The 27987-nt window shown below is 43.2% G+C and overlaps 1 protein-coding gene and 1 long non-coding RNA gene across 9 annotated transcripts in view; one reads left to right on the top strand and one right to left on the bottom strand.

Moving 5' to 3' along the window:
• The window catches only part of CLCN3 (chloride voltage-gated channel 3), a 517267-nt gene that overhangs the window by 336083 nt on the left and 153197 nt on the right, over positions 1-27987 (bottom strand). For 2 of the 8 annotated variants that reach the window (XR_011205538.1, XM_069244211.1), the window contains exon 1: positions 5002-5222. The exons of 5 other annotated variants lie outside the window; for them this stretch is intronic. Coding sequence is in view for 2 of the 3 variants with exons in the window: in XM_069244211.1 (XP_069100312.1) it covers positions 5002-5080 (79 nt within the window). In the remaining variant the exon portion in view is untranslated. Of the gene's footprint in view, positions 1-5001; positions 5471-27987 lie in introns of those variants that run through there. One more of the 8 variants, XM_069244236.1, reaches the window with a different exon arrangement.
• Positions 3588-27987, top strand: part of LOC138304306 (uncharacterized) — a 36240-nt gene continuing 11840 nt past the window's right edge. The window contains exons 1-3 of the long non-coding RNA XR_011205546.1: positions 3588-3695; positions 10863-10948; positions 11138-11203. This is a non-coding gene — a long non-coding RNA (uncharacterized lncRNA). The remainder of the gene's footprint in view (positions 3696-10862; positions 10949-11137; positions 11204-27987) is intronic.

Genomic DNA, 27987 nt, shown 5'->3' with positions numbered 1-27987 from the left:
GTTTGGTTACCACCTTGGACATCAACCCTGTTACATAGAAAATTGCACTTTTGCTGGTACGTTTGACTGTGAGCAAACTTCTTTTTCCTTTTGTGTCTCTCCTTCACGCTCAAGGCGTGGCGCTTTGAATCGGCTTGCATATGTGAAACTGTATTACTTTTCATTTTCAATTTATGTGGCAAGAAAAGTTCCGTTAGGAGTTTACAACGCTAATAGCTCTAACTCGAGCAAATGCGAGACCCATTATATTGCAAATGCTTGTTTAATCTTAAGGTCCTTTACCAAACAAGCAGACTGGGCTCTGAGTGAGTGAGGAGGCTGATAAAGGAGAATAGCAAAGCCATGTAAGAACCCTCCCGACGATCATAGATGGGTTTGTGGCATAGGCACAGAGCTTTAAACCAATATATATTCTGGATGTGGAGCAAATGTGGCTTCTTGATCTTGCTGGGGATTTATGAGGATTTCTTCAGACCTAAGATCAGCCTGGCAGCCACATTTTGAAGGAAGATGTTTAATTGTGGTTTGAGTAGGATCAGGTTAGTCTGAGGCCATAAGCACACTCGTAGTAACCAGTGTTAAACAGCACCCCCTAATTCTAACTTTTTTAAACTTTGAGAGCTTTATCAGACAAGAAGACTGGAATCTGAGTGTGCAAGGAGACTTATACCAGGAGAATAACGAGGCCATGTAAGACTCCTGCCCAGATGTGGATAGTTTTGTTGCACTGGCACAGAGCTTCAAACAACATATTTTCAAGACAGAAAGTCAATGTAGCTTTGTGAGCTCACTGGAGATTGATGAAGCTTTCTTCAGACCAAAGATCATTCTGGCTGCCCTATTTTGAAGCAGTTGCATTCTGCAGGGAAGAAATTTCACAGGAAATGAGGTATTAGCCGTGTCCAGAGCCAGCCAACATTGCTTGGACAATCAGGGCCACCATTTTGAGAAGCCCGCTAGTTGTTATTTGCAGGGCACTCTATTTAATGAGCACCGGGGCTGATTATGCCCACCATAGTGACCAGGCAATGAGATTTCCCAGGACTTATTGGTCAATGCTAACAGGTTCTTCCAGGACCACTTGGCCAAGAAGGAATTTGTAGCCTTCCCAGATATCAGGAAGGAAGATACTGAAGTCATTATGAAAACTGTAAAATCTTGTTCCCTGCTGGTTCCGGCTCCTTCTGCCATACTATTGAAAGGAGAAAATAAAATCTACCTGATATTAAAGGACATAACCTACCTGGTATTAAAGGACACTTTCAGTCTATCACTTAAGAGAAGCATTGTACCACCTTCCTGGAAACATGCTGTCATAAGACCCCTGTTAAAATAAATTGTCACTACATCCTGTCTTAACAAAAAATTATAGGCCAAAAACCCTATTTCCAGACATATTTCTCTATTTCTAGAAACCAATAAGGTACTACATCCCATTCAAACAGGATTCCGTCCGGGATAGATTACAGAAACTGCACTGTTAGCACATATGTAAGAACTGAAAAAAAAATACTCCATCAACGCAGGTCAGCTGCAGTTATATTACTCGACCTTAGACAAGTGTTTTTTACCATATCCCACCCCGTTCTATTAAGAAGATTAGAATAGGTGGGTTTTACAGGCTCAGCCCTTAATTGGCTTGCCTCTTTCGTGAAGGACAGAAAGTTTCCAAGCCTATGAGGAACCTTCTATTCAAATTCATACCCCTTAAAGGGCAGGGTGCCACAAGGATCCACACTGAGCCCGATGCTGTTAACTTGTATGTCCGCCCACTAGCGGAGATGTATCTGCGCATGGACTCTCGTTGTCTTATGCAGATTGTCATTTCATTTACTTCTGATTTAGGGGCAGGCTCTAATCAGCTAAATGACTGCCTAAATGAAGTAGCATGATGAATGTCTGCCGGCAGCTTAAAATTAAAAGGCAACAATTCCACTATCTGGTCTAAAATAAGCTGGCAAAACTCAACTCATTAGGTGACTGTCCAATCCCTAAATCTGCTGTAAAAAGTGTGGGGATTTGGCTCGACAGTAAGCTGTAACTGGAGGTTCAGGCTAGGAAATTAGCCACAAGCCGTTTTGGGCTATTAAGAAAACTTAGAAAAGTGCAGAACATGCTACCCAGCTCCACCCAGAGAGTGGTGGTGGAATAATTTGAATGATCTAAACTTGATTATGTTAACATACTCTACCTGGGGAGTCTCCAATTTGTGATCAAAAGACTACAAGTGGTGCAGAATGCAGCCACACGAATAATGCTGAAATTACCTAAACACCATGAAATTTCCATTGAACTGGCATTGCTACATTGGCTGCCTGTTTAAAAAAGAATTCGGTTTAAGGCAATATGCAAAGCTCATTGGGCAGTGCAGAAGAAAGGCCCCCAGATACTACAGCATTTGACTCATCAGTTGAGCCCTAGAAGATCATCATCTTCCTCCTTTATAGTGCAGCTAACAGTCCCTAAGTTGAAGGATTCAAGGTGCGGAGGACGTTCTTTCTCCTATTTAGCCCCTAGATTTAGAATGCTCTACCTGTAAATCTAAGAATGAATAAGGATGAGTTGAGCTTTAGGAAACAGTTGAAGACAGAGTTGTTCGTCTAAGTGCCTACGTTTTTTTGAGTCTGGTTTTGGTTCACCTAGTGCTGGGAGGCATGGTGGGCCAGCCAGGCGCCTTAAAAATGCCAAGAATAGAATATACAGGTTAGGACCCCATTATGGTGCGGACAAGGGTTTGATTCAGAACTTGTCTAGCCAAACCCAGGTAAGAAAGGGGGAATTATTCTAATTACACTCAAAAGATGGAACCCTGTGGAGCACACAGTCTTAATATGCTCTGCAGAAGACAGATCAAAGTCCACAATCATTCCTAGATTTTGTGCCCTATGTACAGAGGAGGGTACTTCCCCTAACGTCTCCAGCCACCAGTCTCGTCACTATGTACTGATTGCACCAAAAAACTCAATTTTGCTTTTACTGCTGTTAGAGCAGTGAGTTCAAACTCACCCACTTTGATATTTCTTTCAGGCAGCCCTTGAGATTCTGTGTGCCCACTCTTGGATTCCTGTCCAGTCTAAGAATCCGCTGAGTGTCGTCAGCATATGTATGGAAAGACATTTCAAATGACTATCAGGTGCGCCAAAGAGGCCACACACAGATTAAAGACAGTAGGGCTCAAAATCAAGCCCTGCAGGACCCCAAAGTAAGCCTAGAAGCAGATCAAAAGTTGACAAGGGCCACTGTTTGTGTCTGAGCAGGGTGGCTCCTCTACAGTGCAGAAGGAGTGTCACCCCACTGGCTATGAGCCAGAAGCTGAAAAATAAAACAATATTTTATCTTTGTTTTATTTTTCAGCTGCTGGCTGAGCCACCATGTGCAGAGAGGGGCGGGGTGGAATGGAGTGCACTTACGTGTGCGTGTCAGTTCGGCCAGCCCTCTTAGGCCAGCCAAACTGGCATGCGCACTTAGGTTTCTCCAACCCGGTTGTGTTGTACAGCCGAGTTGGAGAAACAGCACAGACTCCAATGCACTTGTCTGCGCGGCAGACCATGCAGCTCAGACTAGGGGCTGCTCTCATTCTAGGTATAGCTTTAGATTAGCACCAGGACTGCGTGGGGGAGCCTGTGCTGGAGTCCCGGGGACTGCTGGGACACCATCAGGAGAGAAGAGGACTGATGCGGCCGGCGGCAGGGCAGGTACGTTTTTTTATGTTATTGTTTGTCTCCCCTATCCCACCCCTTCCCCCCACCCCGGCAATCGAAATTTGTGGCGGCCGCCACTGTGTCTGATCCTGTAAAAAAGATACACCCTATTTAATGATCGTGTCAACCAGCCCAGCTGTTATAAGCCTTTGAAGTCAGGTGAACTGTAAATGTTATAAAAGACCGCTCGCAGATCTAACAGTATCAGGGCCGCCATTCCACTGTCATCCACAATGATTAAAATAAGAATAATTTTCAAAAGGTACTGGTTAAAGCGGCCTTTGCCGAAAAGATGCACAGCTCACACTGGTGTAGTTTACTGTCCATCATCAAAATAAACCACGGGGGCGGAAAGGCTAGTAAGCTCTTCCGCTACGTGCACGCAGCAAATGCAGCTTGTTACAACAAATGCTTAAACAATTCAGAATGAGCAGCAGGTCTCATGCCGTAAAGGTCACATTTATGACAGACACACTACGTCGCTACTGTAGAAAAGCCACATAGGTATTTGCACAAAGACCTTTAAACTCCAATACAAGGGTGTGCGCTGGCATTTCGCAACCAACCCGTCAGGCAGGTTTCTGAGACACGCTCACAACCAAGCCAGTCCTTTTCAGGATATTGCACAATTTGTATTATTTTGTATTTAAATGAAAAAAGCAATTGCTTGAAAAAAACGAAAAGAAATCCCACTACAAACTTACTATTAAATATCCACAAATGTATACATAATATTTATATACGCTCAGTTGCATCACATTAACCAATTAGATAATATCTTTAGTCCGCTATCTATTCCGATTAAAACAAAAGTGCATGAATTTCTAATCATAAACCTGCACACAATTCGATATACCGAGGGCCGTTTTTAGGGAGCAGGGGATGGTGACTGAAAAGGAAACAGGTCTCGACTGAAAATAGATTAAACGTTATTCACCTAATTTCTATATCGGAATGTGAGGCGAACAGTCATCAATTGGGAAGCAGGGTGTACAGGTATTCCTTAGGGAACTGAGAAGGAAGAAAGGGGGGGGGGGAGGCGCTAGAAATGTCATGCAGCTTTACGCAAAAGATGGAGTCCCTGGCTGGTGGTATGTGAAGCAGCACTAACCGCCGACAGATAAGGGATTGCGTAGTACAGGGGGGTGGGGGGGAACAAGCCGTCCGGATAGAAAACGTGACTAACGCATCTAAACAAAAAGGGATCTAAAAAAACCCTTGTTAAAGAGGAAAGCTCACAGTTCGGTGGCTCACAGGCAAGGCATACAAGCAGCTGAGCTCGGCACTTTGCGCGGCGTACCTCTTTTATGTAGCTCCCTGAGAGGAATACCGTCTCCACCCCCGTCGTACGGCAAGTAGGGGTCGGATGAGATATCCATAGGAACTGCAGAGAAATAGAAGCAGCGGCGTTAGTTCGATGTGGCCATCGCTGTGTGCGAGCAGCCAGCAGGGAGGGCCGCTGCCATGTTTGAGCAGGCGTTGCACTGGGTGCTGCCGCCTGCAGTAACTCGGCGCTGCCACGGCGGATGATGTCACCAGAGGGAGAGCATTGCAGCCTGGTTGCTAGTGGCTACAATCTAACCGGGCTTTTAAGGCGGAACAGAGATCACTCAATCTCCAAGCCTGCTGCGTGTGAAGATGACTAAACTGGAAGTGTACCAGGATAAGTCTCTGTCTGGCAAACCCCTTTACCAGCCTACATATTCACAACTGTAAAACAGCAGCGTCTCAAGGAGGAATGGTATCGGGGAGAAGGGGCGTGCGACCCGGAACAGAACTGGGACAGAGAAAAAGTCTAGGAACCAAAATAAAAGTGGCCTCTATTAGCAAATCAGATAGCTTAAAAAGTGACCCACTCTTGCCAATCAACGCAGTTTTAGAACTTTTAAAGACAGGTTGTATAACTGTTTTGCAAAGTATAGGAGACTGCATGCATTTGTGCTTGCTGCAGCCAATGTCTGTTTTAAGATCATGGAAATCAACTGTAACAAGCACTGGCAAAGCCAATAGGTCACACCACTTCAAGAGCTATTGGCTTTGGCAATGTGGTTTGCCATGTTGTACACCAGTGTGCCTTCTGTTCAGCATGGCTAAAAGCTACTGGCAAGGAGTGTCAGATTGCAGACGGGAAGTAGAGTGTCATGGAGTGAAGAAGGAGGAGTAGAATGTTGTAGAGTTGAGAAGAGGGGAGTAGAGTTCAGTGTTGTTCAGTGGGGTGGAGTGGGTTGGAGTGGATTGAGGGAGTGGGTTGGAGTGGATTGAGGTAGTGGGCAGGATTGGATAGTAGTAGAGTGGAGTGGACTGCATTTGGGTACACTGGGGTGGATTGGAGTGAATTGGACTGGATTCACTGGAGTGGGGTGGATTGGAGTGGGAAGGGTTTGATTGAGGGGTGCATTAGGGTGGGCTGAATGGATTGGAGTGAGACGGACTAGATGGATTGCAGTGGGGTGGACTGAACTGGGCTTGGGTGGGGTGGATTAGACTGGAATAGGGGGGGATTGTAGTAGAGTGTAGTGCACTGGAATGAGTGGGGTGGATTGAAATAGGGTGGAGAGGATTGGCATGGGGTGTGGTGTGCTGTAGTGGGATGAACTGGATTGGGGTGAGGTGGGTTGGATTGGGGTGTGGTGTGCTGGACTGGGGTGTATTGCCGTGGGTTGAAGTGGGGTGGCCTGCATTGAGGTAAAGTGGGGTGGGTTGAGGTGCAGTAGTGGATAGATTGGATTGGAATGTGGTGGAGTGGGATGGGGTAAACCGGATTGGAGTGTGGTGGACTGTAATGGGGTGGGGTGGCTTTTGGATTGGATTGTAGTGGAGTGGATTGAAATGGGGTGAGGTGAATTTGAGTGGGGTGGGCTGTACTGGAGTGGGGTGGAATGGATTGAGTATGGTGGATTGGACTGAGGTGGCTCGAATATGGGTGAGGTGGATTAAAAAAAATAAAAACCACACCAAATGAAAAAGATTAAAAAAGAGCATGTTCTGGGATCCTCCTGGCACAGAGATTGTTTACAGCATATTAATTTGAACATGTGTAGGGCTGGGTTTGGTGGAGTGGGGAAGCGTCAGATCAGTCACGGGAAACAACTGAAAATACATTTTAAAGGGACCGTATAGTGAAGGAGGTCAGATGCCATGAAGACATCAGGAAGGGACGTTCAAGAATCATTGGTGTCGACAGGAGACTATTGGGAGTGAGAGGGTGGGATGAATACAGCATTAGTGAAGGGGAGCTTGGTGCGTTTAACACTGGACAGCCCCTTTAAGAGGCTGCAAGAAAGCACAAGGAATGTAATTATCTTTGTCTTCCAGATTACACGTCTGTGCACACAGGGCAGCCCTTGTTTGCCATATTCATGCCTCGTGGCACTTGTAACACCAGGTCTTCCCCCCCCCCTTAAAAACACCAAGGACAGCATCGGTGGCTGCCCCTGACCCCTTCTAAAAGCACTATCGGCTCCCCTCCCTTTACACCTCAAAAGTCACCTTCTTCAACCCCTCCCCCCATATTATCTGTGGCAAAGCATGCAAGGCAGCCTGCAAGGCTGCCTTATCTCCTCCAAGACAACTTCAATCCAGCACTAAAGGGGAAAAAAAAACATGTACAAGCAGCTGCAACCCTGCAACAGCGACTAGAAGGTTTGCTGTAAACATGAAGTTAAGGGGGGGGGGGGCGTTCAGTCAACCGAGAAATGAGGGAAAAAAGTGTTGCAAGTGGTGGAGGGAGGTTGTAAAAAAGAGGTGAAGATCCAGGGAGAGCGAAGCAGGTGGCAGTGATTTCTGTACGATTCACAATCTGGTCGGTTGAGTCCCAGCTGATGGCCCCAACCAACCTGCAGGTCAGTGCTGGCAGGATCCAGTCTCTGGTTTGTATGTCTCTCCTCTGTGGACCGCAAAGGCTTCCTGTGGCCCTGAGCCAAAAAGGACAACGGTGTGGAAATCCTGTAGCCTAACGCCCAGGACATTTTGTTTGGGGTCAAGGACAAACAAGTTTTCAGGCTTATTTTGTCCCTGGGTCAAGTAGGCCCAATCCCGTGCAACATAAACCATTTGGCTGCCAATTTACAGTAGGACATTATGGAATAGGGAAGAGAATTGTCTGCAGTTGAGGTAATATTTGTGTTCATATGTTAATGCTGTTCAAACTTTTATTTATGGTTCATTAATGCCTTTATTATTAGGGCAAGCACTCAAGCTCAGAATGCACTACTGACAGTGGTTCCAGTAAAAAAATGTATACACATGCTTGCAAAGTTTAACAATGAGAGGCTGTGTATAATGCCCTCTGACTAGATTTAGATGTAAATATTTGCAGAATCTTGAAAACAAGATTGAAGATTCTTTGCTTTCATTATAAAATGTGCACAAAAAAGGCAACTAGGAAAAATAATGTTTTGTAAAACTACTGTGAAATTTTAGGTACCATTTCTTTGAAGCATCATTTAGTAAAGTGTGTTGACGTATGCAAGCATTTCTAAAAAACAATAATAATGGAAAGTCAGTGAAACCAGTTTCAGCAAGATTGTGGGACACATAAAAATAAACAAGTATTGGCAAAGCCAATAGGTCCAACATTGGCAGTCATGTCTTTTGGTTTTGTCAAAGTGTGACTTGTTTGACATGGCTTTTGTAAGACTTTATTGTTGTGGGAGCTCCTGGGCCCCTTACCATTATAACAAACATTAGTAATAAGCGAAATATGTTTTTTTCTCAAAAAGCACACGTTGCCATAGTAGTTCCTGGCACTGAACAAAACTACTTGCATGCCGATACGCTCCTTGTGAAAGAGCAGATCATTCACAGTGAAGCCAGACGAAAGATGGACAGAGAAAGAGACATCACCACACATAATTAGGGGCCCAATTCTAAAAGAAAGTCACACACGTGCACCATAGTATATGGTATGTCATTGCATTAGAGCAGATTTACGTATTTCATGAATTCATAAGAATTTATAGACGCAGACCAGGAAATAGCACTCCTCGAAAACATCTATGAACTGTATTTTAGCACCAGCAAATATGCATGTGTAGATTTAATCGTACGAAAATCTGTTGAGCGTTTTAAAGTTCACATTCACTCCAACCACTTTTTTCCCTAACCCTAGAAGACATTTTACTTCTGACCCTTGTCAGGAGTAAATTTCCAACCTTTCTCAGTATGGGAAAAGATCAGAGAAGACCGGCTGAGAACCCTTAAAACATGCAAGTTAATAGGTGTGCACAAATGCAAAAGGGCGTTCCAGCCCTGGAACTATTGCTTACTGCTTTTGCCAGCCCCAGTATGTAGATCTGCAGAAAGGTGGAATATAAGGAAATTGCTAATATTCAAGCCTAATTATAGTATTAGCCTTGGCATAATCAGAGAAGCTATTATCAAAGTTCTTTTATAATGAGATTGCTGCCATTATTATCTGCCGGACTACATGGATGGCACCAAAAGGACAAGTACACTTTTTTATAGGATGAGTACATTTATGAAGCAACCTGTCCCATTGACAAGTAGATATTTTATTAAATTCCACATCCCTGCAAAAAGGCACTCATATTTTGAACTATTTTAAAAGCGGATTGCTTCCAAAGCAGATTAAAACCTCAGAAGGACTGTCTACTCTCTTCTTTCAGAGATCAAATAAATGGCAAGTAATGTATGCCTTCAATTAACAGGATTGTTACTAAACTGGCAGAGGGGCCTTTTTATAAAATGATTTTTTATTTTACTTTAGAACAACCACCTCTTTAGGCATGTTACTTCTCCTGCTGTTTCGAAAGTGTTTCTGTTTTTTAACACCTTGGGTGCTTTTGGACGACCGTGGGCAGCCCGATGCCGGGGCTGGTGTGTGCTTTGGAGGGCCTCTGTGGGTGGGTATCCTAGTACCCACCCACGGGGGAAGCACTGACGCTACCCCCATGGGATTCCACTTGGGCAAGGGTCGCTGCACTTTGGGAGCATATATTTTGGTCGGTTCGGCCATTTTTTAAGGCTGATCCCAAGGGGCGGTAGAACCCAATAGACAACAGGGAATAAGATATTTTGGCGATTTTGGGGAGCGGCTCCTTGGGCAAGGGTAGCTACCCTTAGGGTGCATATATTTAGGCCATTTCTGTCCCCCTTGGAGGCAGATCAACCATTTTTTTAGGCCAATCTGCCCCAAAACCACTAAACACCAGGGAATTCAAAATTTTCGCAATTTTGGGGAGCGGCTCCTTGGGCGACGGTCTCTCAATTTAAGGGGCATATATTTAGGCTGTTTCTGCCCGCCTCGGGCCATTTTTTCAGCCCGATCTACCCCCACGGGGGCAGAAGCCACCAGGCCACAGTGAAAAATACATTTTGGCAATTTTGGGGGGCAGCCTCTTGGGCAATGGTTGCTCCCTTTAAGGGCATATATTAAGGCTGTTTCTGCCCCCCCCCACCCTTGGGGGCAGATCAGCCTCTTTTGTTTAGGCCCATCTGCACCCAAGGGGGCAGAAAACCACTAGACACCAGGGATTTAAAATTTTGGCGATTTTAGGGAGTGACCCCTTGGGCAAGAGTCACTCCCTTTAGGGGGCAATTATTTTGGCCATTTCAGTCCCCTGTGGGGGCAGACTTGTCTCCTTTTTTTTTTTAGGCCCATCTGCCCCCACGGGTGGCAGAAACCACTAGATGCCAGGGATTTTAGGCTTTAGCAATTGTGGGAAGTGGCCCTTTCAGCAAGAGTCACTTTCTCCAGTGTGCACATATTTTGGTCGTTTCTGCCCCCTTTGAGGGCAGATCGGCCTTTTTTAGGCTCATCTTCCCTGAAGGGGGGCAGAAACCACTAGATACCAGGGATTTTAGGCTTTGGCAATTGTGGGAAGTGGCCCTTTCAGCAAGAGTCGCTTTCTCCAGTGTGCACATATTTTGGTCGTTTCTGCCCCCCTTGGGGCAGATCGGCCTTTTTTTGGACCATCTTCCCCCAAGGGGGGCAGAAACCACTAGACACCGGGGATGTTTTATTCACTATGTTGGTGCTGCTGTTGTGGGAAGGGGCCCCTTGGCCGAAGGTCACTCCCTATTCAGGGGTGAATGTTTTGGCCATAGTTTTAGGCCCATCTGCCCCCCGGCTTGGTGTGTGTGGACTGGCGCATTGTTTGCATTTGAAATCGTAATGTTTATTTCTCCTTTCTATTTTAGTGCAAAGCTTTTGATTCATTTGCTGTGACTCCTGCTTGCAGCTTTGGCAGTGGTAGATCTGCAGTTTGCGTAGTTGCTTGTGTGTGGTAAGAAAAAAAAAACGTTTTGTACTGTTTACTTCAATGAGTATCACTGCCATGCACAAATGTGTTTTTTTAAATAAATGGTGTCATAATAGCAGCATATTTAGCTTATGTTGTATTGTGTATAAAATTTGTCTTGGATTTGTGCACTACGTGTAACATGGATTTTGTGTATTTCTTTTTTCTTTTTAGGGGGATATCATTGCTTGCTGTGTCTGTGCAGAGTAGCTGCTGCTGAGTCTAGCTGTATCTGGCAAAGTGAGTGGTGTCTTTTTTGAGTATATAGATCTTTGTGATAAAGCCACACTTTGTTTATTCCTTATTTTACACAGTGTTTGTTGTTGTTGATTTATTTGTCAAGTTACTTTTGACTAGTAAGGATCATACCTAGCCAAAGGATTACTGCTCGGCAGGGTGTTGGTATGCTTTTTGAATCTTCCTTTGGCCATAATTATGAGACTGACTCTGCATCTTAGACAGAGGAGGAAGTGCAAGATTCTGGCAGTGAATTTTCTGTCCAAAATGAATCATCGGAAGCCACTCTCAGTGCGGATGAAGTGCCTGTTTTAGAGGAGGACACTGATGTGCCGGCACTGCAGCAAACTGGGGCTGAAAGGCTTCTCATTGGGAGATCTGAAATCTGGGTTGCCGCAAACATGGTGCAGAAGGCGTTACCTGCCTTTACTGGAGTTGCAGAGTATAGAGTCAATACTGAAAACATTTTACCAATACATTTCTTTGAGTTGTTTATGGACAATGTATTTTTGGTTGAGATTGTTGAGCAGACTAATTGTATTGTAAACACTACTTCAGGGACAACAATGCCAGACTTGGGCCTCAGTCTAGAGCTACCCAGTGGAAAGGAAGCCGTTGCGGTCTTTATATTGGTCTACGAGCCTCTTGATGGCAACAACCATGTTTCCTACAATTATGAGTCGGGATAGGTATTTGCTTCTGCTTCGGATGCTTCATTTTGTTGATAATGCTTTAGCGTTGCCACAAGATCACCCTGACTGTGACAGTCTTTTTTAAGATTCGGCCTGTCCTTGATAACTTTGCAGATCGATTTTCAGAGATCTATGTTCCAGGGAAAGAAACAGCGGTGGAAGAGTCTTTGGTACTGTTCAAGGGCCATATGGTTTTTAGGCAGTACATTCCCTTTCAAGAGGGCACATTCTGAAATTAAGATGAATATGCTGTCTGAGAATAGTACAGGATATGTCTATAATTCTCGGGTCTAGGGATTCCACTATTGACTTTATGTTTTGTTTTAAAAATGTCTGGCATGTACCACGATGGGCTGCTCATCACAGATCTTTATTTCATTGCTTTGGAACAGCATATAAGACTGCTAACACACAACTAAAATGCAATCAAATTATGTGTTCCAAAACAGTGCCAGCCATCTTGGGCGTTGCTCATGTGCAATAAAGTAAAGATATCAACTTACAGAAATACCTACTATGCAGGATACCAATAGTATTTAATGAAATATCGAGCAACCACTGCCAATGTGTGGCCTGCTCCTCTGACTGGAAACTCTGCCTGTGCTCTTTTCTGTGGGGCCCCTTGTTGGTTTCTAGCCACTCGTTTCATACCAAGTTAATAGCATAAGTGGACATCTTACAATGATTCACTTAGATTCCGTAATGGTAATGGCTGACACTATATTGTTTTGCCGTTATTCTGATGCACTGTGCGTACCCCGCTGAACTCTTAAAGCAGCCACTGCATGTCACTGTAAACCTGTTCCTAAATTTTGGAAAAGAAGCAAATAAGAGCAAGCAGCCTGGAACTGCATGAGGATGAGTCTTGAGGGAAATTACAGATGCCAACACCTTCAGTAAAAGGTGGCTCCAGTACCTTTGATCATCAGCTCTACCGAAGACATTAAAGAGGCCTTATTTTACAAGCAGAGGATCAACAGATTGAGCGTTTAGAAACCCCTGAGCACACCAACCTTAACCAAATTGTGCTGCCTGGAACTCCCTATTTCTATGTTGAATTAAATAATGGAGAGAAGCTTTTACACAGTTAAAAACAATTGTTTCTGAAGGTATGGCTGGGAAGTTTTGGCAAGGGGGTGGTAGGGTGTTCTAAATATCCCTACCAAAGCTGATTGGAGGGAATACATATCCACTATAAACAAAGAGGAAGCCTTGACTAAAACTGTCATCAAGAGCTTTGAAACATTTGATTTCTCTTTGATGGATTAAGTGCACAAAAAACTTTAGAAAAGAACTTCCCGTTCTTAAGAGAAAATTAAATTTACTTTGTCCTTCAAGAACTAAGCACTTTTATGTGCCCTTAAGGTTTTTATTATGCATTCGGCTGGTTACATATCCGTTTAATAACAAGGTAAATTGACGGGAAGAAAAAATGACATGTGCATATCTCATTTAAAAAACTTGATAAACCTAATCTGTTCTACTCTATTACTGGGGCCTGGTAGCTGGATAGAGAAAAGCTAAAGCAGTTAGAATATTTATTTGGAAATATTTAAAGAAACTCTTTTTTTTTATTTTTACTCATGAAAATATAAAAAACCATGATACATTACGACTCCATAGTAATAAGCACAAGAGCTGCCAAGCGAGTTAACTAAAAACCAATCGAAACTTGATATTAGTAAATACACTAACATTTCAAAACCAGCATCCTTTTAAGCTAATATGTTTACTATTAGATACCATCATCCAATGTTTATTTGTTGTTGTGGTTCTTGTATTTGTAAATAAAAAAAACTTGATTACCAGCCTGACAAAGAAATGGAAATGTCTTCACTGATTAGACTTCCTAGTCAAGAATGGCATGCTTATTTTATTGTTCGAGACCAACACACAAGATGGCCGGCGACAGTTTGCATACCACATCACTGTAGGAGTGTATCTTTTTTTTATGCATGTAGTTCGTTATGAAAAGGCAGAATCATAAACCACTTGTGCCTCCTTGGCCAGATTTGCAAATGGAAAAGGCTCAGAAAGTCTGAAAGCTGTAAGGGCCATATGTACGAAAGCTTTTTCCCCATAGACACAGAATGGGTAAAATCCTTTCGTACATCTGGCCCTAAGTTCCTAAGTGCTGATGCATAAAATCTGCTTGTTTTGTGCTGACCACCACTTTCTACAAAAGTGTATTTTTTCAAGTTTGGTGTTATCCAAGACCTTTTGATTTTACGAAAATGATATGCATAATATACATATTGATGTTTTCTATCTAAATATGAATTTAGATTTTTTTGTCTGTTACTAAGTCCTGGCTCAAACCTTGACATCGCAATTGTTCTCCCCCGGATTATGCTCTCCTCTGGTGTGAGAGGTTTGAGGGACATGCTGGTGACTTAGCCATTATCTTTTCAGATTGCTTCCAATTTAGCTCGTCAAGGTGAGCAATCTGAAGAGGGACAACAGTTCGGATTTTTGATTTAAAATTAGTCACTCACACTCCTTTGCTGGGTGCTTAATATATCGCCCACCTGGTTAGTGTCCCACCTTCCTGGCCACTCTAGGAGAGGCCCTGTAGCCATTATTGCTTCAATATGCTAACTTTACCTTATTGGGTGATTTTAATTACCACTTTGCTGATTTGAAGAATACAGAGGCTAAAAGTCTCAGAGAGATTCTAACAATACTAGGCTTGACTCAATTATTAGCAGCCCCTACACATTTAGCAGGTCTCACCCTTGATGGGATTTGTACTAACTACCCACAACTGCTTCCGGAGGACCCTGTAGTTCAGTCATGGTCGGACCATCGACTGGTTCCCTTAAGGCTAGCAGCGTATGCTAGTTGTTCTTTTAACCTCCAATTTGACCGAAGCCCCCCCCATATTTTTGTTAATGGGGGAAAATTACGAGTTCCAATCTTACTACCCGGCTGGCAACGATCTCCCCCTCCCTCACGGGAAGGCTCTCTGACAATCTTGATTTGTTCAATCAGTGGATTACGGGTGCTGCCAATGAACTAACTACATTAGTATACCCTTGTATACACTTAGCTTTGCGGAAAGAAATCTCAACTGCAAGCAGCTGGAGCGTAAATGACGTGTGTCCTACAAATCGGAGGACCTGACCAACTTCAGAAAGGCCCAGAAATCTTATCACTCACTGATTAGGGATGCCAAGAAAGCCTGTTTTACCAGTCAAGTTGGTCAGGTTAAGTTTGACCCCAAAAAAGTCTTTCAGATTTCCAATCTTTTCAGCCTAAAGCCCTGTAAAGAGAATTCCCTCCTCATAGGCTTTTTGTGATAAGATTTCCACCTTCTTCGACGAAAAGGTATTAAAATTACAACGTGGTTTCACAGCCCCATGGCCCTGATCCTAGCGAGTTACATGGACAGGCTTCTCACCCCTATGTTATCTGCTTTTCAAGAGATCTCGTTATCACTATCTCGACAAATCTTTCTTTTGTGCAAGTCTGGCTCTCCCAGGTAGCCCTGCCTTCCAACCATTTTACACAAGGCCATTGACACGGTGAATCGAGTGATAAACCAGATATTGAACACTTCTCTGTCCATTGCCAAAGTACTTAAATCTTGGAAAGTGGCAGTGGTTAAACCACTGCTAAAGAAGCCCTTGTCGGACCCTTCAATTCTGCCCAATTTCAGGCCTCTCTTGATGCTTCCAGGATCACACAAAATCTTGGAGAAAATTGTGAACAGCCAACTGACTTCCTATTTTGAAAGCTCCAATGCACTTCATATCTTCCAATTGGCTTCAGACCCAAGCACTTCACAGAGTAGGCCTTTTGAGAAGCCTCTGAAACTATTAAGATGATGATGGATTCTGGTAACAATGCTGTCTTGATCCTAGTGGATCTTTCCCAAGTGTTTGATAGCATTTCCCATTCCACTCTTCTTCAGCATCTTCTTGAGGTTGGTATATCTCACAAGGCCTTGGCCCAGTAAAGATCTTTTCTGGTATATAGGAAACAACTGCTAGCTATTGGACAGAATTGCTCAGCCAAGAGATTAGTGGCGTTTGGTATCCTATAAAGCTCATCACTGAGCCCGGCCTTATATCTATATGGCTTCTCTGATATCCTTGATAACCTCCTATGAAACTGCAACTACTTCATATGTGGATGACACACAATTGATCCCATCGCTTGGTAAGGATTCTTTTGGGTCTGAATTGAATTTTAAGAACTGTTTTGGTAACGCTGGATGAAAAAAAACATTTAAAATGCAGCACTGATAAAAAGGGAAATTCTCCTGTTGGAAAGGCAAACTTGTTTAACCTTCCGCTGTGGTGGCCAAACTGTGTTCCCTTCCTCCAGCCACAGTAAAAATCTGGGAGTCAAATTTGACCACTCTCTCTCATTCTGTCCTCAAGCTCTACCAATGGCCGGAATGTGGTTATGGATGGAAGTTGCTTTTGATGCTGCTACGGTAATGTGTGTTTTTAACAACCAAAATAATATTTTTGCTTCAGCCAATGTTTTCTTTAGATTGATTAAGGCTGTAATGATGAGTTTCCTTAAGAAAAGTTTTCAAAAACCATCACAAAATGTTTGACAGAGCAAAAACACTGACTTCCAATGCCAGACCTACTGGAATTGCCAATGCTTGTCGTGATTTGGTGAAAAAACTCAGTAGTTAGAGAAATTAAGGTTCAAAATATTTGAATATCTGGACAGTCAGATTTGTGGAAGTCTTGCAAGAGTCCCATGATCTTGCAGTTTAAAAAAATCAAATCAATCCAATAGGCCTTTAGGGCCTATATTGCTGTTGACTCTCTTGCTCACACAGGAGCTTTTATTCTAATTGTCTGGCCACAACATGAAGAGAAATGTTGCATTCACCATTTCAGGACTCTGGAACCCAGTTCCCGTGTCCTGAAAATGAAAAAAAAATAGCTGTAAGGGCCAGCATAGGAGTGCCATGACCATAAGCCATAACCCCGACCAAATAAAAAAAATAAAAAAGACTTTGGAGAGGGGGTGTTCTGCAATCCAGCGAGACTCAATACTCGAGACTCATGGGAGTCAGCGAAGCTCCCTTGCTCTTGAGCGCGTCCTACAGGCACGCAGGACGTTGCATTGGTTGCTGCGAGTCTCATGGGATCAGAACACATTTAAAAAAAAAGGAGGGAGGGCTTGAGTGTCTGTTATGGGTTGGTGGTGTGCAGGTGATCAGTCTTGCAGCTAAGCAGATGCCGCGTACAGCCAAAAGCTGAGGCAGTGGGGGATTGACTGCCCGCAGAGGGTTGGGCCCAGAGCCTGACTGTGTACGGCCAGGGGGTTGGCTGTCCATGGATGTTTGGGTGCAGACCCTGCAGCCAGACTCATGTACTGCTGCAGGGGGTGGAAGGATTGGCTACCCACAGCGGGTTGGCTGCAGGGCCTGGCCGTATGCACCAGGCTGTGGGATGCCTGAGGGGGATTGGGTGCAAGGCCTGATCACAGGCCAAGCCCTGCGTCATCTCCACATCACGCATAGCTGACGGCCGTGGTCAGAGGAGCGTTGGCATTACATATGGTAATAAAGTACTACTTTACATTAACATGTAGAATATCAGCACAGACTGAAGGGAGCCCCTTGGCAGTGTGAGTAACTGGACATAATTGTGATGCTTACTCTCCTTTTTTTCTTTACATAATAAAATAAGTTTCTAGGTATCTCATACAGAGTGTAAATATCGTACAAATTCATTTTTATATTTTGTGTTCTGTTACTTGGATTATCCTGCATTTAGAGTAGGATAAGCTAACATCCCTGCTGGATGGTCCACAACATATCCTTGAAAACCCACTACCAGAAGATAGTAAGCCACCATGCAAGGCTGTCTGTTCATAACAATGAAAAATATAGCTCACATCACAACACCCACACTTGTGAAAGGCCTTTCAATTCACCAGCATATGTTATGAATGCATGAACCCTGGCTTCTGAACACAGGAGGCTGTTAATTTCAACATGCTTTACACGTCAAAGGAATGAACTTGAAAAAGGTGCACAGCATCGCAGGAAATCATAGTCAGATATTAAGCAACATAAGCCACTGGACAGTAAGTACAACATTACTAAGTCTTCCAGGACCATGCTGCATTAGCTGCTTTAGTCCAGTTCTATTCTTTGTATTCTGGGATCTGTAGTCATGTTTATCCCATTATAAAGCCAGGACTACAGAACTAAAAGAAAACTCTGCACTTGAGCAGCTTGTCACGCACGGACCTGGGAAACTTTGCAGCTACAGTTTAGAGGCCCCCAACAGTGCGTCTCCTTTGTATCTTTATGAAAAATATTTGCCCCTCCACCTTGCCACTATCCCATGCACCATGGCTCTAATGCCCCAGCAACTTTCTCCCTCTAAATCCTTAGAAAGTAATAAGCCAAGCATCTCGCCTCACTGTGCCCTTGTCCATGGTTCTGAGCCCCCCCCCATGCTCTGTTTATAAGCTCTGTTGTTAGTCTGAACAGGAGGCCTTCTCTCACCTCAACCAACCTACTGCTCTACCCTGAAACCTTGTTTGAAAACAAAGACAGCCTGGAAACCAGCCAAAGAGTGCCCGTAAGCTACTTTCATTTCCAAACAATGCCTTCCCTCCAACCATATGATGAAGGAATCCACTGATATCTCTGAGGGCTTGTTGCACCGTGCAATGTAGGCACAACCCCTCAAAGAAGGCATTTCAAAGTTTGAAGACCTCTCACATCACAACTATTGATACCTTGTGTTCACCACCGAGACGTTTTTGTTATGGCTGTTTTGATTTTCTATTAACAAAATAGCTAGAGACAGTGTAATAAATGACAATGTAACTATTGAGTTGTATTTTATCATAACCATTTCTTTCATAATGGGTATTTCAACCCCTAGATGTGACTTTATAGAGAAACAGTTACCGCTGGTTGGGAGGAAACAAACTATCTCCACGCCATGTAAAAACAGATTTCTCTGTGACTGTAAAGAGTCAAATAACTAATTTATGGGATGTAGCCCAAGAATGATAAAAGGTAAAGGTCTATAAGTGGAGATCAGAGGCAAATCGCGTGAACAATCATACATTGGTGGAGGTCTCAAGTGAATTTCATTTAGCCAGATGTGCAAGGGGCAAATTTTGGCCTCAATGTGCACTACAGCAAAATGCACTAGATCTCTTCAACCAAGGAAAAAAAATCTCTAAACACAGCAAAAACGCTCTCTAAAACTTAATCTTAAAAAAAAAAGTGTCATGATGCTACAAAAAGGGAATTGTTTAAAAGACCATTCAGGACAAAACAAAATACATTTTTAACAAAAAAAAAAAACAGTTTGCGAAAAACTAACATGCTATGAGAAATAATCTATTTCTCCAAAATAAATATTATTGTAGATTCACAAATCTAAACTACGTGGAGCCAGCCCCAAATTTACTTCTGAAGAGTCAAAAATATCTGGGGGGAGCAGGAGGTTTACTCAGATTTGCAATTCATACAGATATACATATTTATCAATTCCTACCTTTGTACATGCTAATGACATCATAGAAATCCAAAAACGTAAAATACTAAGTACTGTGATATAACAGAGTAGATTACTCTGGAATGTCCTATGTTCATTTTACCCAGGGATGTCAGAATCCAGGATAGTACTTTATCACGACAGTAACATTTTACGGTGGTTTGCTACTTCGTCTGAATTGTCTAAATACATGAATCCCCCGGTTGTTTTTACAGGATAGTAACAGAATCAGCTGCACCAAGACTTCTAAGTATTATTTCCAACTCTTACTATAGAAATGTTGCTTACTACTGCTATCATAAAGTGAGACGTTTGGTTGACCATTGGCAGTAACGCTGTGTTTTAGTTCCCTTGGAAGTCTCCTTTTAAAAAAAATCTTTCTCCGTCTTTTCATTTCCTAATATTAGACTAAGACTGCTACAAATTCCAGGGCCTGCTCTGCCATCCGGTTTACTCTAGGAACAGAAACAAAATACATATCAGCGGTACTTCTGTCGTGTCACCATCTAACAACTTCCACTTTTGTCATGAAGCCATTTAATCTCACTATTGTAATCATGGAAGTGGAAAGAGGAATGACTTAAAATAAGATGCACAGAATGCAAGGACTTCTTCCTCAAACAATTTAACTCAGGCACACATTGCTCTTATTATTATATGTTCCTGGGCAAGTACATATGAAATACAGAAGATAGCTTGGATTGATATAGAGCTCATATTTTAACCTAGTATTACAACAGATAGGGCCAAAATGTATGTTTCTTGGTTGCACTGTAAAACCTGCATGAATGAAAGAGAGAGTGGAAGAAAGAAAGTCAGAAATATGAGCTGCACTTGTCATCTGTGATATTTTGTCATTTAATTTTCCAGATTTTTGCAAGTGTTTCCACATGCTACTTTTACTTCAAAGTTGATGACCGAATTTGTGTTTAATCTGCAGTTATTGTTAGGTCACATTTAAGCATCTCCCTTTTTTTTAAAGTATCCCAATAGTTAGTAAGACAAAGGCCCTCATTACGACTTCAGCGGTCTTTTTAAAAGACTGCCGAAGCCACTGCAACCAGCATACCGCCAGTGCTGGTGGTATGCTGCCCGCCCTATTAGGAGTTTTCCGTTGAGCCAGCTAGTGAAAACAGCATTTCCACCCGCTGGCCCAGCGGAAAACTCACCACAACACTGATGCCGGCTCGTAATCTTCGGGTCCACTCGTAATGTGTCGGGTGCGAAAGCATCCATTGCGCATTTCACTGCCCGTAATTCAGGCAGTGAAATGCGCAACGAGGCTGTCCATGGGGGCCCCTGCACTGCCCATGCCAAGTGCATGGGCCCCAATGGCGCCCCAGACACCCACTTTCCGCCAGCCTTTGCATGGCAGTGAGAACGCCATGCAAAGGCTGGCGGAAAGGGGACTCGTAATCCTCAGGGCAACGCTGCCCTGGCACATTGCGACTGCCAAGACTGCCAGGCTGTCGACAGACAGTAACCTGGCGGTGCTGGCAGTCGGACCATGGCCCATCTGCCACTGTCATACTAGGGCGATCGGACCGTCCGGTCTCGATAGTCCGACCATCATCACGAGTGTCCGCCACACTCGTAATGAGGGCCTAAATCTTGATTTTTTTTTGCATGTTTATTGCATGCATATTGTTCAACTTACACCACTATATTGCATTCAAATAATATAAAGTTTAGGAGGGCAGTTAGGGAAGGTCCATGTTTTAAAATAAAACAAACAAGAGCACATCACTTTATCAGTTTATTGGAGGGTTTTGTTAGGGTTGGCCTATTAATGATTTCTGGTATTTCAGAATGTTCACATTCTTTCTCGAGAAGGGACTGTAGAGATGTAACAAAAAATGAAATGACAACAGGAGGCATCATGGTATCACTGCCTTTCAACAATATAACATTTTTGGTCATATATATACCATATCAAAGCTTGAAACATGAAGTTCCAACTCACGGAGTCAAAAGCATTCTTGGCTTCAGTAGCCACTGTTTTCACACTTTTCTCCTATGCTTAGTTACTGCAAACTAGTCTGGCACTGGCATAAGGCAATTAGCTCTCAATAAACAAAGTGGTCTGATCTGATGGCATTTGGCAGATTTGTTTCAATACTGCTGCTGGGAGTTGTGTACAGATAGTATAACCACAATCAATTAGACTGGTCTATATTTTTGTAGTAGTGTATGGTGTTGATCTTGTTTCAATAGAAAGATGATCATCAACTCGGTGTCTGAATCTCTTGCATCCCTACTTTAACGCTGTCATAAAGTTGAAATAAACAGAAATACAATTTTATGAATAAAAAGAAAGCACAAGGTTATATGGGCCAGGTATTTACTTAGGAAAATAACTGCTCCATTTATAGGGTCACTTAATCTCGATTAGGTGTTGATTTACCAGTTTTTCATTTGGATAAATCCAGTGCAGTTTTCTATTTCAAATGCATCTATGTCCTGTCTGTCACACACAATTTCTCATAAAAGTTTCCGAAACATGGTAGTTTGCCTTAATATTAAACAGAGTAATACGCTCTTAGTGACTCATTTTGGTTCAAATAATTCATAATAAATTCATAATTTACAATGGTGTTCTGCTTAAAAATGTTAAGACATTTTCTACCCATGTGTCGGAACATCCTTCAGAGGGCCACAGGACAAATAGGGGTTACTGGATCCAACTGTTGGTGTCTTTTTACTCCTGATGTCCTGGAGCCTGACCTTCTACGGATCCTCAGCACTCTCAGTAGTAGTGCAGGTTGAGGAGTCCAAGGCTTCTCGGGAGATTGGTGGATACAAGGGAGTGAACCAAGGCTCACAGCAGCAGCTCAAATACTTACACTAATGAAAAAATAAGTATTTATATTCTACCACTACTACCACAAAGGGAAACACAACAGTAACAAACAACTTCTACAGTCACTTGTAGTTAGGACTCTGTTGTTTCTTAGGCAGTTCCCCGAGTCCCACTCCCTTCTTGCTTGAGCGATACAGGTTATTCCCCATTTACTATAGGCAACATCTACGAAAGGCATCACTTGTAGTCAGAGTCTCAAGATCTCCACTCCGGCTCTGTATTGAAGTTGGCTGTTCCACTGCCAAAGCGCTATCAAGCAAGTAACTTCCACAGGGGCAGACAGTTTCTAAATCAGTCTTAGCCACACCTGCACAGGCGTCAGCACTGCAGGGGCTGGTTCAGGTACGTTTCACACACAGTCATGCAACCGCAGCTAACAGAGGCTATGCGGCCTCACTCCTCCATGTCACACTTTTAGCTTGGTCCAAGTGGCCCTCTCTGGCACATGGGGTAACCGTCTCTGCACACAGACTCGAACCCAATTGGCACAGCAGACTGATTCAAAGAGTCCCCTCCTGGTATACTTGGCTACCGGCTCACCACTACACACAGGTTATGGCTACTCAGCATAGCAATCTTTTCACAGCAGCCTCTCCTAGCATACGGGGTCGCCGGTCCCTCACTGGAAATGACCTATCCGGCACAGTGCTGATCACAGCTCACTTCACGGCGGCCAGTCCTGGTGGTGTTTTTGGGGTGGGGGGGGCACTGGGGGGTTGTGGGTCAGAGTCACCAGTTCCTCACTGCATGCGGGCGATGACCTATTCTAAGCAGCAACAATCACGACTCACTTCGTAGTGGCCCTCCTCTGGCATACAAGGGTTGCTGACTTTTTCTTGCACACAGACAATGATTTGACTGGTGCAGCAGTAGTATCCTTATACCTCACTAAGGGAGTTAACATCAGCAGGTTTCCCCACTGGGCTTTCACTCCTTCAACGCTCTCCTCTTCCTCACAGGGCACAATGACCTTGGCAAGCATGCAGGCACTAGTACTCCAGGCTCCAGGGCAGGGATCTTTGATTCTCTGGGTGATGTCCACTCAACCAGCAGGCAGACTAGCAGGCCTTTGCCCCCAGCCCTGGTCACAGGCAAAGGTCTTGCAGAGCTTCCCCACCTCGCACAACCCTCTGTCTGCTTGACAGCTGAACATTTTTGAGGTCTCAAGTTCGGCTTCTTATAGTCCATTTACAGACACCAAATATGATTGAAAGTCAGAGTCTTTTACGTTTATGTTGGGGGTCTGCTTCCCTTTGAAGTGCCCGCTACTCTGCCCTTTCTTGTTCTTGACAGCAGTCAGTCATAGCAGGAATGATTCCAAATCTGATAGCCCCACAATACAAACCATGGAAGTCAGGCACAGGGATATGTGTATCAAAAGATTAGCCCAGGGTCTCACCCCAGTCTTTATTATTCCCTATCTTCTTCCTGAGATGTGCCCTGGCCCCTTCCTTTCTGAATCAAAGAACACCCTCTGAAGTGAGCCGAGGGAGCGTGGCTCTCTCCTCTCCTGTGTGTCCCACCCAGCTTACAGGAATGCAGCATTAGACAAATCTGTCAGGGGGATGTCTTTATCTCCCCTCCTCATGTTTTACCATGCATCTCTGGGTCTCCCAAAATAAAACTCAAAGACTTACGTGTATTGTACCACTCACAGGCACACATGCACCCAGCACATGCATAAAACATGCACGCACTGCACAGCACTACATTCTTCATGTGTTGTACCACTCTCAGGTAGACGTGCGCCCAGCACATGCATATAAAATACACCTGCTGCACAATACTGCATTATCCCTGTATTGTATCCTCACAGGCACACATAGTCTTAATACATGTACACCACACATACACTGTGCAGCATTACACACCATACTGATGTAGGCCAAGGACGTGTTACGACACACAGCAGAAGAACTTTTAATGAGTGAACCTGTATGCCTCGTTCCAGGGATACAGATTAAAACAGACTTGTTACCTTCTGCTTATCACTAACAGGTAGGCTGCCACTAGCAAACTAGTGCTACTTAACTCCAGGAGGACCCTTTCACCACTATGAGGGTAGAGCTTTTGGCACCCCTCACGGTCCAATAAGACTACAATCTTTTACACAGGCCTATGTCATAGTGCACGTGCATAATCCATGTTTGCCCATGAGAACAAAAATCAGCATTATTGATTCAGACACCAGTACAGTTGGGGCACTTGGGGCAGGGTTGCACATCCATTACCATGTGGAGAACTTTTCCGGGACAACATCATGTTTTAATTTCTTCAAGCATTTTCAACGTTTTTTTTTTCTAATGTATTTTTTAACTTTGAAAAATTGAATTATTTATAGACCTCCTAAATTCATCACATATCACTACCACTGATATCTGGTTTGTAGGGAAGTATTGTTGCAAGGAATAGTTAAGAAATTCACAGGGTTTGAGATCCCAATAGAGCCTATACAATGCTTGTTGAGTCAGGTCCTACAGGCAAATGGCAAATTTAGTAATATGCGCTGCGCTTCGTCAAGAGAAATAGAGAAACAGAGAAATGGGGTGGATAGCAAAACAGTCTTCAGGATGTGATGAAATAGAGACATGTGTTAATAGCCACACTCACAGCATTACGCAGAAGAAACAGCAAAGAGTCATCAGTTAACTCTTTGGTTGTTATCCTGCACCATCAAAATGCACAATGCTAGTTGGAATAACTGGCTTATTTATTTGCGGATGTAGCTGCAAGGGCGTCTTTAATGCCCATACGCGGTGGTTAGACCTAAAGCATACTGTATAATAATATGCATTACAACACAGTATGTAAAATGTATACTAAGTGACTGGTTACAGGGGTAGTTGGAGCTACAGTCTCTAAAGTTAGTCTGCTGTTTTTGCTCATGTTTAAGTCTGTTATCTATACAACACAGCTATATGTGTTTGGCATATGCATTTCTCTAATACACTATGCAACAAATTAACGCCTATTATGGTATGCATCAGTAACAACTTATTTCTGTCAAGAAAAAAATGAATAAAGACTTGTTTAAAAAAAAGTATTGTTATACATTTGATGAACCTGGGATCTCTTGCTGCAATCTGTAATAAGGTGACAATGATGATTCCTCTGGCACACATAAAGCACGGCTGAAAATTAAAATCAGACACTTGCACAACGGTTTCTCTTGAGCTGCATTTTTATGTAAGAGAAATAATCAATGTCCATGTAGGATAACTGAGTTGCCCGATATGGTCTTAAATTTTCCACTGCCCATAAATTTTACTTCAGTCACCGTACATAGCAAAAAAGCAAAAACAAAACTGCTATAGTGGTAAAACCAAGACCCACTGCCTCCATAGAAGAGTTGGGTCGTTGACCAAGTTTTTAGGGTCGAGCGCACAAACGCTCTGTCCCTGTTGTAATCTCTCCGTGGGCTTTTAACCACGCCCATCACTTTAGTTTGATTTGTGGGCTTGCCTTATAAAATTTTCTTGATTTCATAAGTGAAGGGCAGGCATACGTCATGCCTTTTCCGGTGTTTAGCCCTCCTCGAGCGCACCGGCCAACTACTGAAAACATACAAGGTCCCACGTTCTCCGTATGGTTTCTGGACTACTTTTTCTCTTCATTTCGTAGGCAGCGCACTCTCGCTGGGCATTAATTGAATGCTTTTCATGACTACCAGTTTAATTCTATTGTTTATCCTAGCACCCCTTTGCGAATTCAAGGTTTTACACAGCGCGATCATGCTTGTTTTTCTTTTTATTACTATGCAAAGGCGAAACCGGACTGGTCTTTTTGTTCTGATTAGTCACCTTCACACTCATGGAATGGCACTTTAAATCGGCTCCCTTATGTGAAATTGTATTACTTTTCATTTTCTGTTTCTGTGGCAAGAAAAGTCTCGTTAGGAGTTTACAATGCTAATAACTAACTTCAGCAAACGCGAGACCCATTGCACTGCAAATTTTTGTTTTTCTTGCTTCCAATAGGGTCCATGGCAACCTTGCCAAAGCTCTCTAAGTATATTTCTAAATTACTTACGTATTGCTGTTCTTACTGTACAATAAAGGAACACAATGCATCTGCACAATGCTACTGTGTTTAACTCTTCAGAAAAGCTTTGCTTTAATTGCCTTTTACCTGGTCCATAATTAGCTAAAATAAACTAATCTGAAATGGTAATTCTGCTAAATACACGCATGGTGTTTCAACTGCTTCCATATTTATTCAAGTCCTACAAGACCTAAGAATGTGAATAAACATATCGCCTACCTTAGTGGCACAAAGGCAATCAAGCGTTTGCTTGTCAACTAGTGTGTTTAATTAAGCGTTTATGACTTTGATGTCGAATTGCAGACTTGAATCCCGACAGGGGCGAATTAAACTTTATTCTGCCCAAAGCTGATCAAGGTAGTATTCATTTTGATTGAATAAAAACGTGCATGAAATATCCATTGTAAAAAGCTTTGGATATATGTGATCAACATAAAAAGACACATTATTCTTTTAATCGTCCCGAGGAAACAGCCAGAGCATAAAACTGATGACAAGGAAAGCAAATGTAGAATGTTATTAATCACACGTTATGTTATCTACGATTTATTCACAGAGTCAGTGTTCGACATCAGTTTCAATAATTAAGGAATAATATTTTGGATTTGCCTACATGTAATCTAGTATCAAAGCAGATCATCACTACCACACTAAAAGAATACAAGCAGATTCATGAATTGTTTTGCCACTGGTGTTCACACATTGGTCGACGTTGAACAAGGTTTTCGTCACCTATGATACTGAATGCCGTGCAGTATTTTACACAATTACCACAGAGAAGCACCTGTCATTTTGCTTCTGAGGCTCTGTTCGGAGAGGGCACCTGTTCACAGCAAATGCTTTGCGTAGAAAAGGCAGTAAGGCGGTAGGTCAAACATGAATACAATGTTATCAGTAAATAATTAATCTGTAAATTGATTACTAAGGAGGCAACCTGTAAACACAGGTGGGACAGTTCAGCCTTTAAATAAACATTAAAATGACTAATACATACCATCCAAGCACTTCCTATAGCTTTGGGTAGCAAGTAGCAGGTAGCAGTGATTTTCACGTATTGTCTGTAATGTAAACAACTCTAGTTGTGTTCCTCACAAAATTAGATAAACAGCACCACACTGTGGCAGGTTGTTATAAGAGCAGGTGTTGACAATAAAGTGCCAGTGCCGACCACCAGCTCAAATTAAGTACTGAAATGCACAAGGGAACTTCAAAACATACCTGTAAAGAAATGGCTCCCTGTTGCAGTTACCCCCCACTTTTTGCCTGATACTGATGCTGACTTGACTGAGAAGTGTGCTGGAACCCTGCTAACCAGGCCCCAGCACCAGTGTTCCTTCACCTAAAATGTACCATTGTATCCACAATTGGCACACCCTGGCATTCAGATAAGTCCCTTGTAACTGGTACTTCTAGTACCAAGGGCCCTGATGCCAAGAAAGGTCTCTAAGGGCTGCAGCATGTCTTATGCCACCCTAGAGACCCCTCACTCAGCACAGACACACTGCTTACAAGCCTGTGTGTGCTAGTGAGAACAAAATGAGTAAGTCGACATGGCACTCCCCTCAGGGTGCCATGCCAGCCTCTCACTGCCTATGCAGTATAGGTAAGACACCCCTCTGGCAGGCCTTACAGCCCTAAGGCAGGGTGCACTATACCATAGGTGAGGGTACCAGTGCATGAGCATGGTACCCCTACAGT

Source organism: Pleurodeles waltl, chromosome 1_2 (genome assembly GCF_031143425.1).
Source record: "Pleurodeles waltl isolate 20211129_DDA chromosome 1_2, aPleWal1.hap1.20221129, whole genome shotgun sequence".
Taxonomy (NCBI): domain Eukaryota; kingdom Metazoa; phylum Chordata; class Amphibia; order Caudata; family Salamandridae; genus Pleurodeles; species Pleurodeles waltl.
This window is presented reverse-complemented; position numbering and strand designations above follow the sequence as displayed.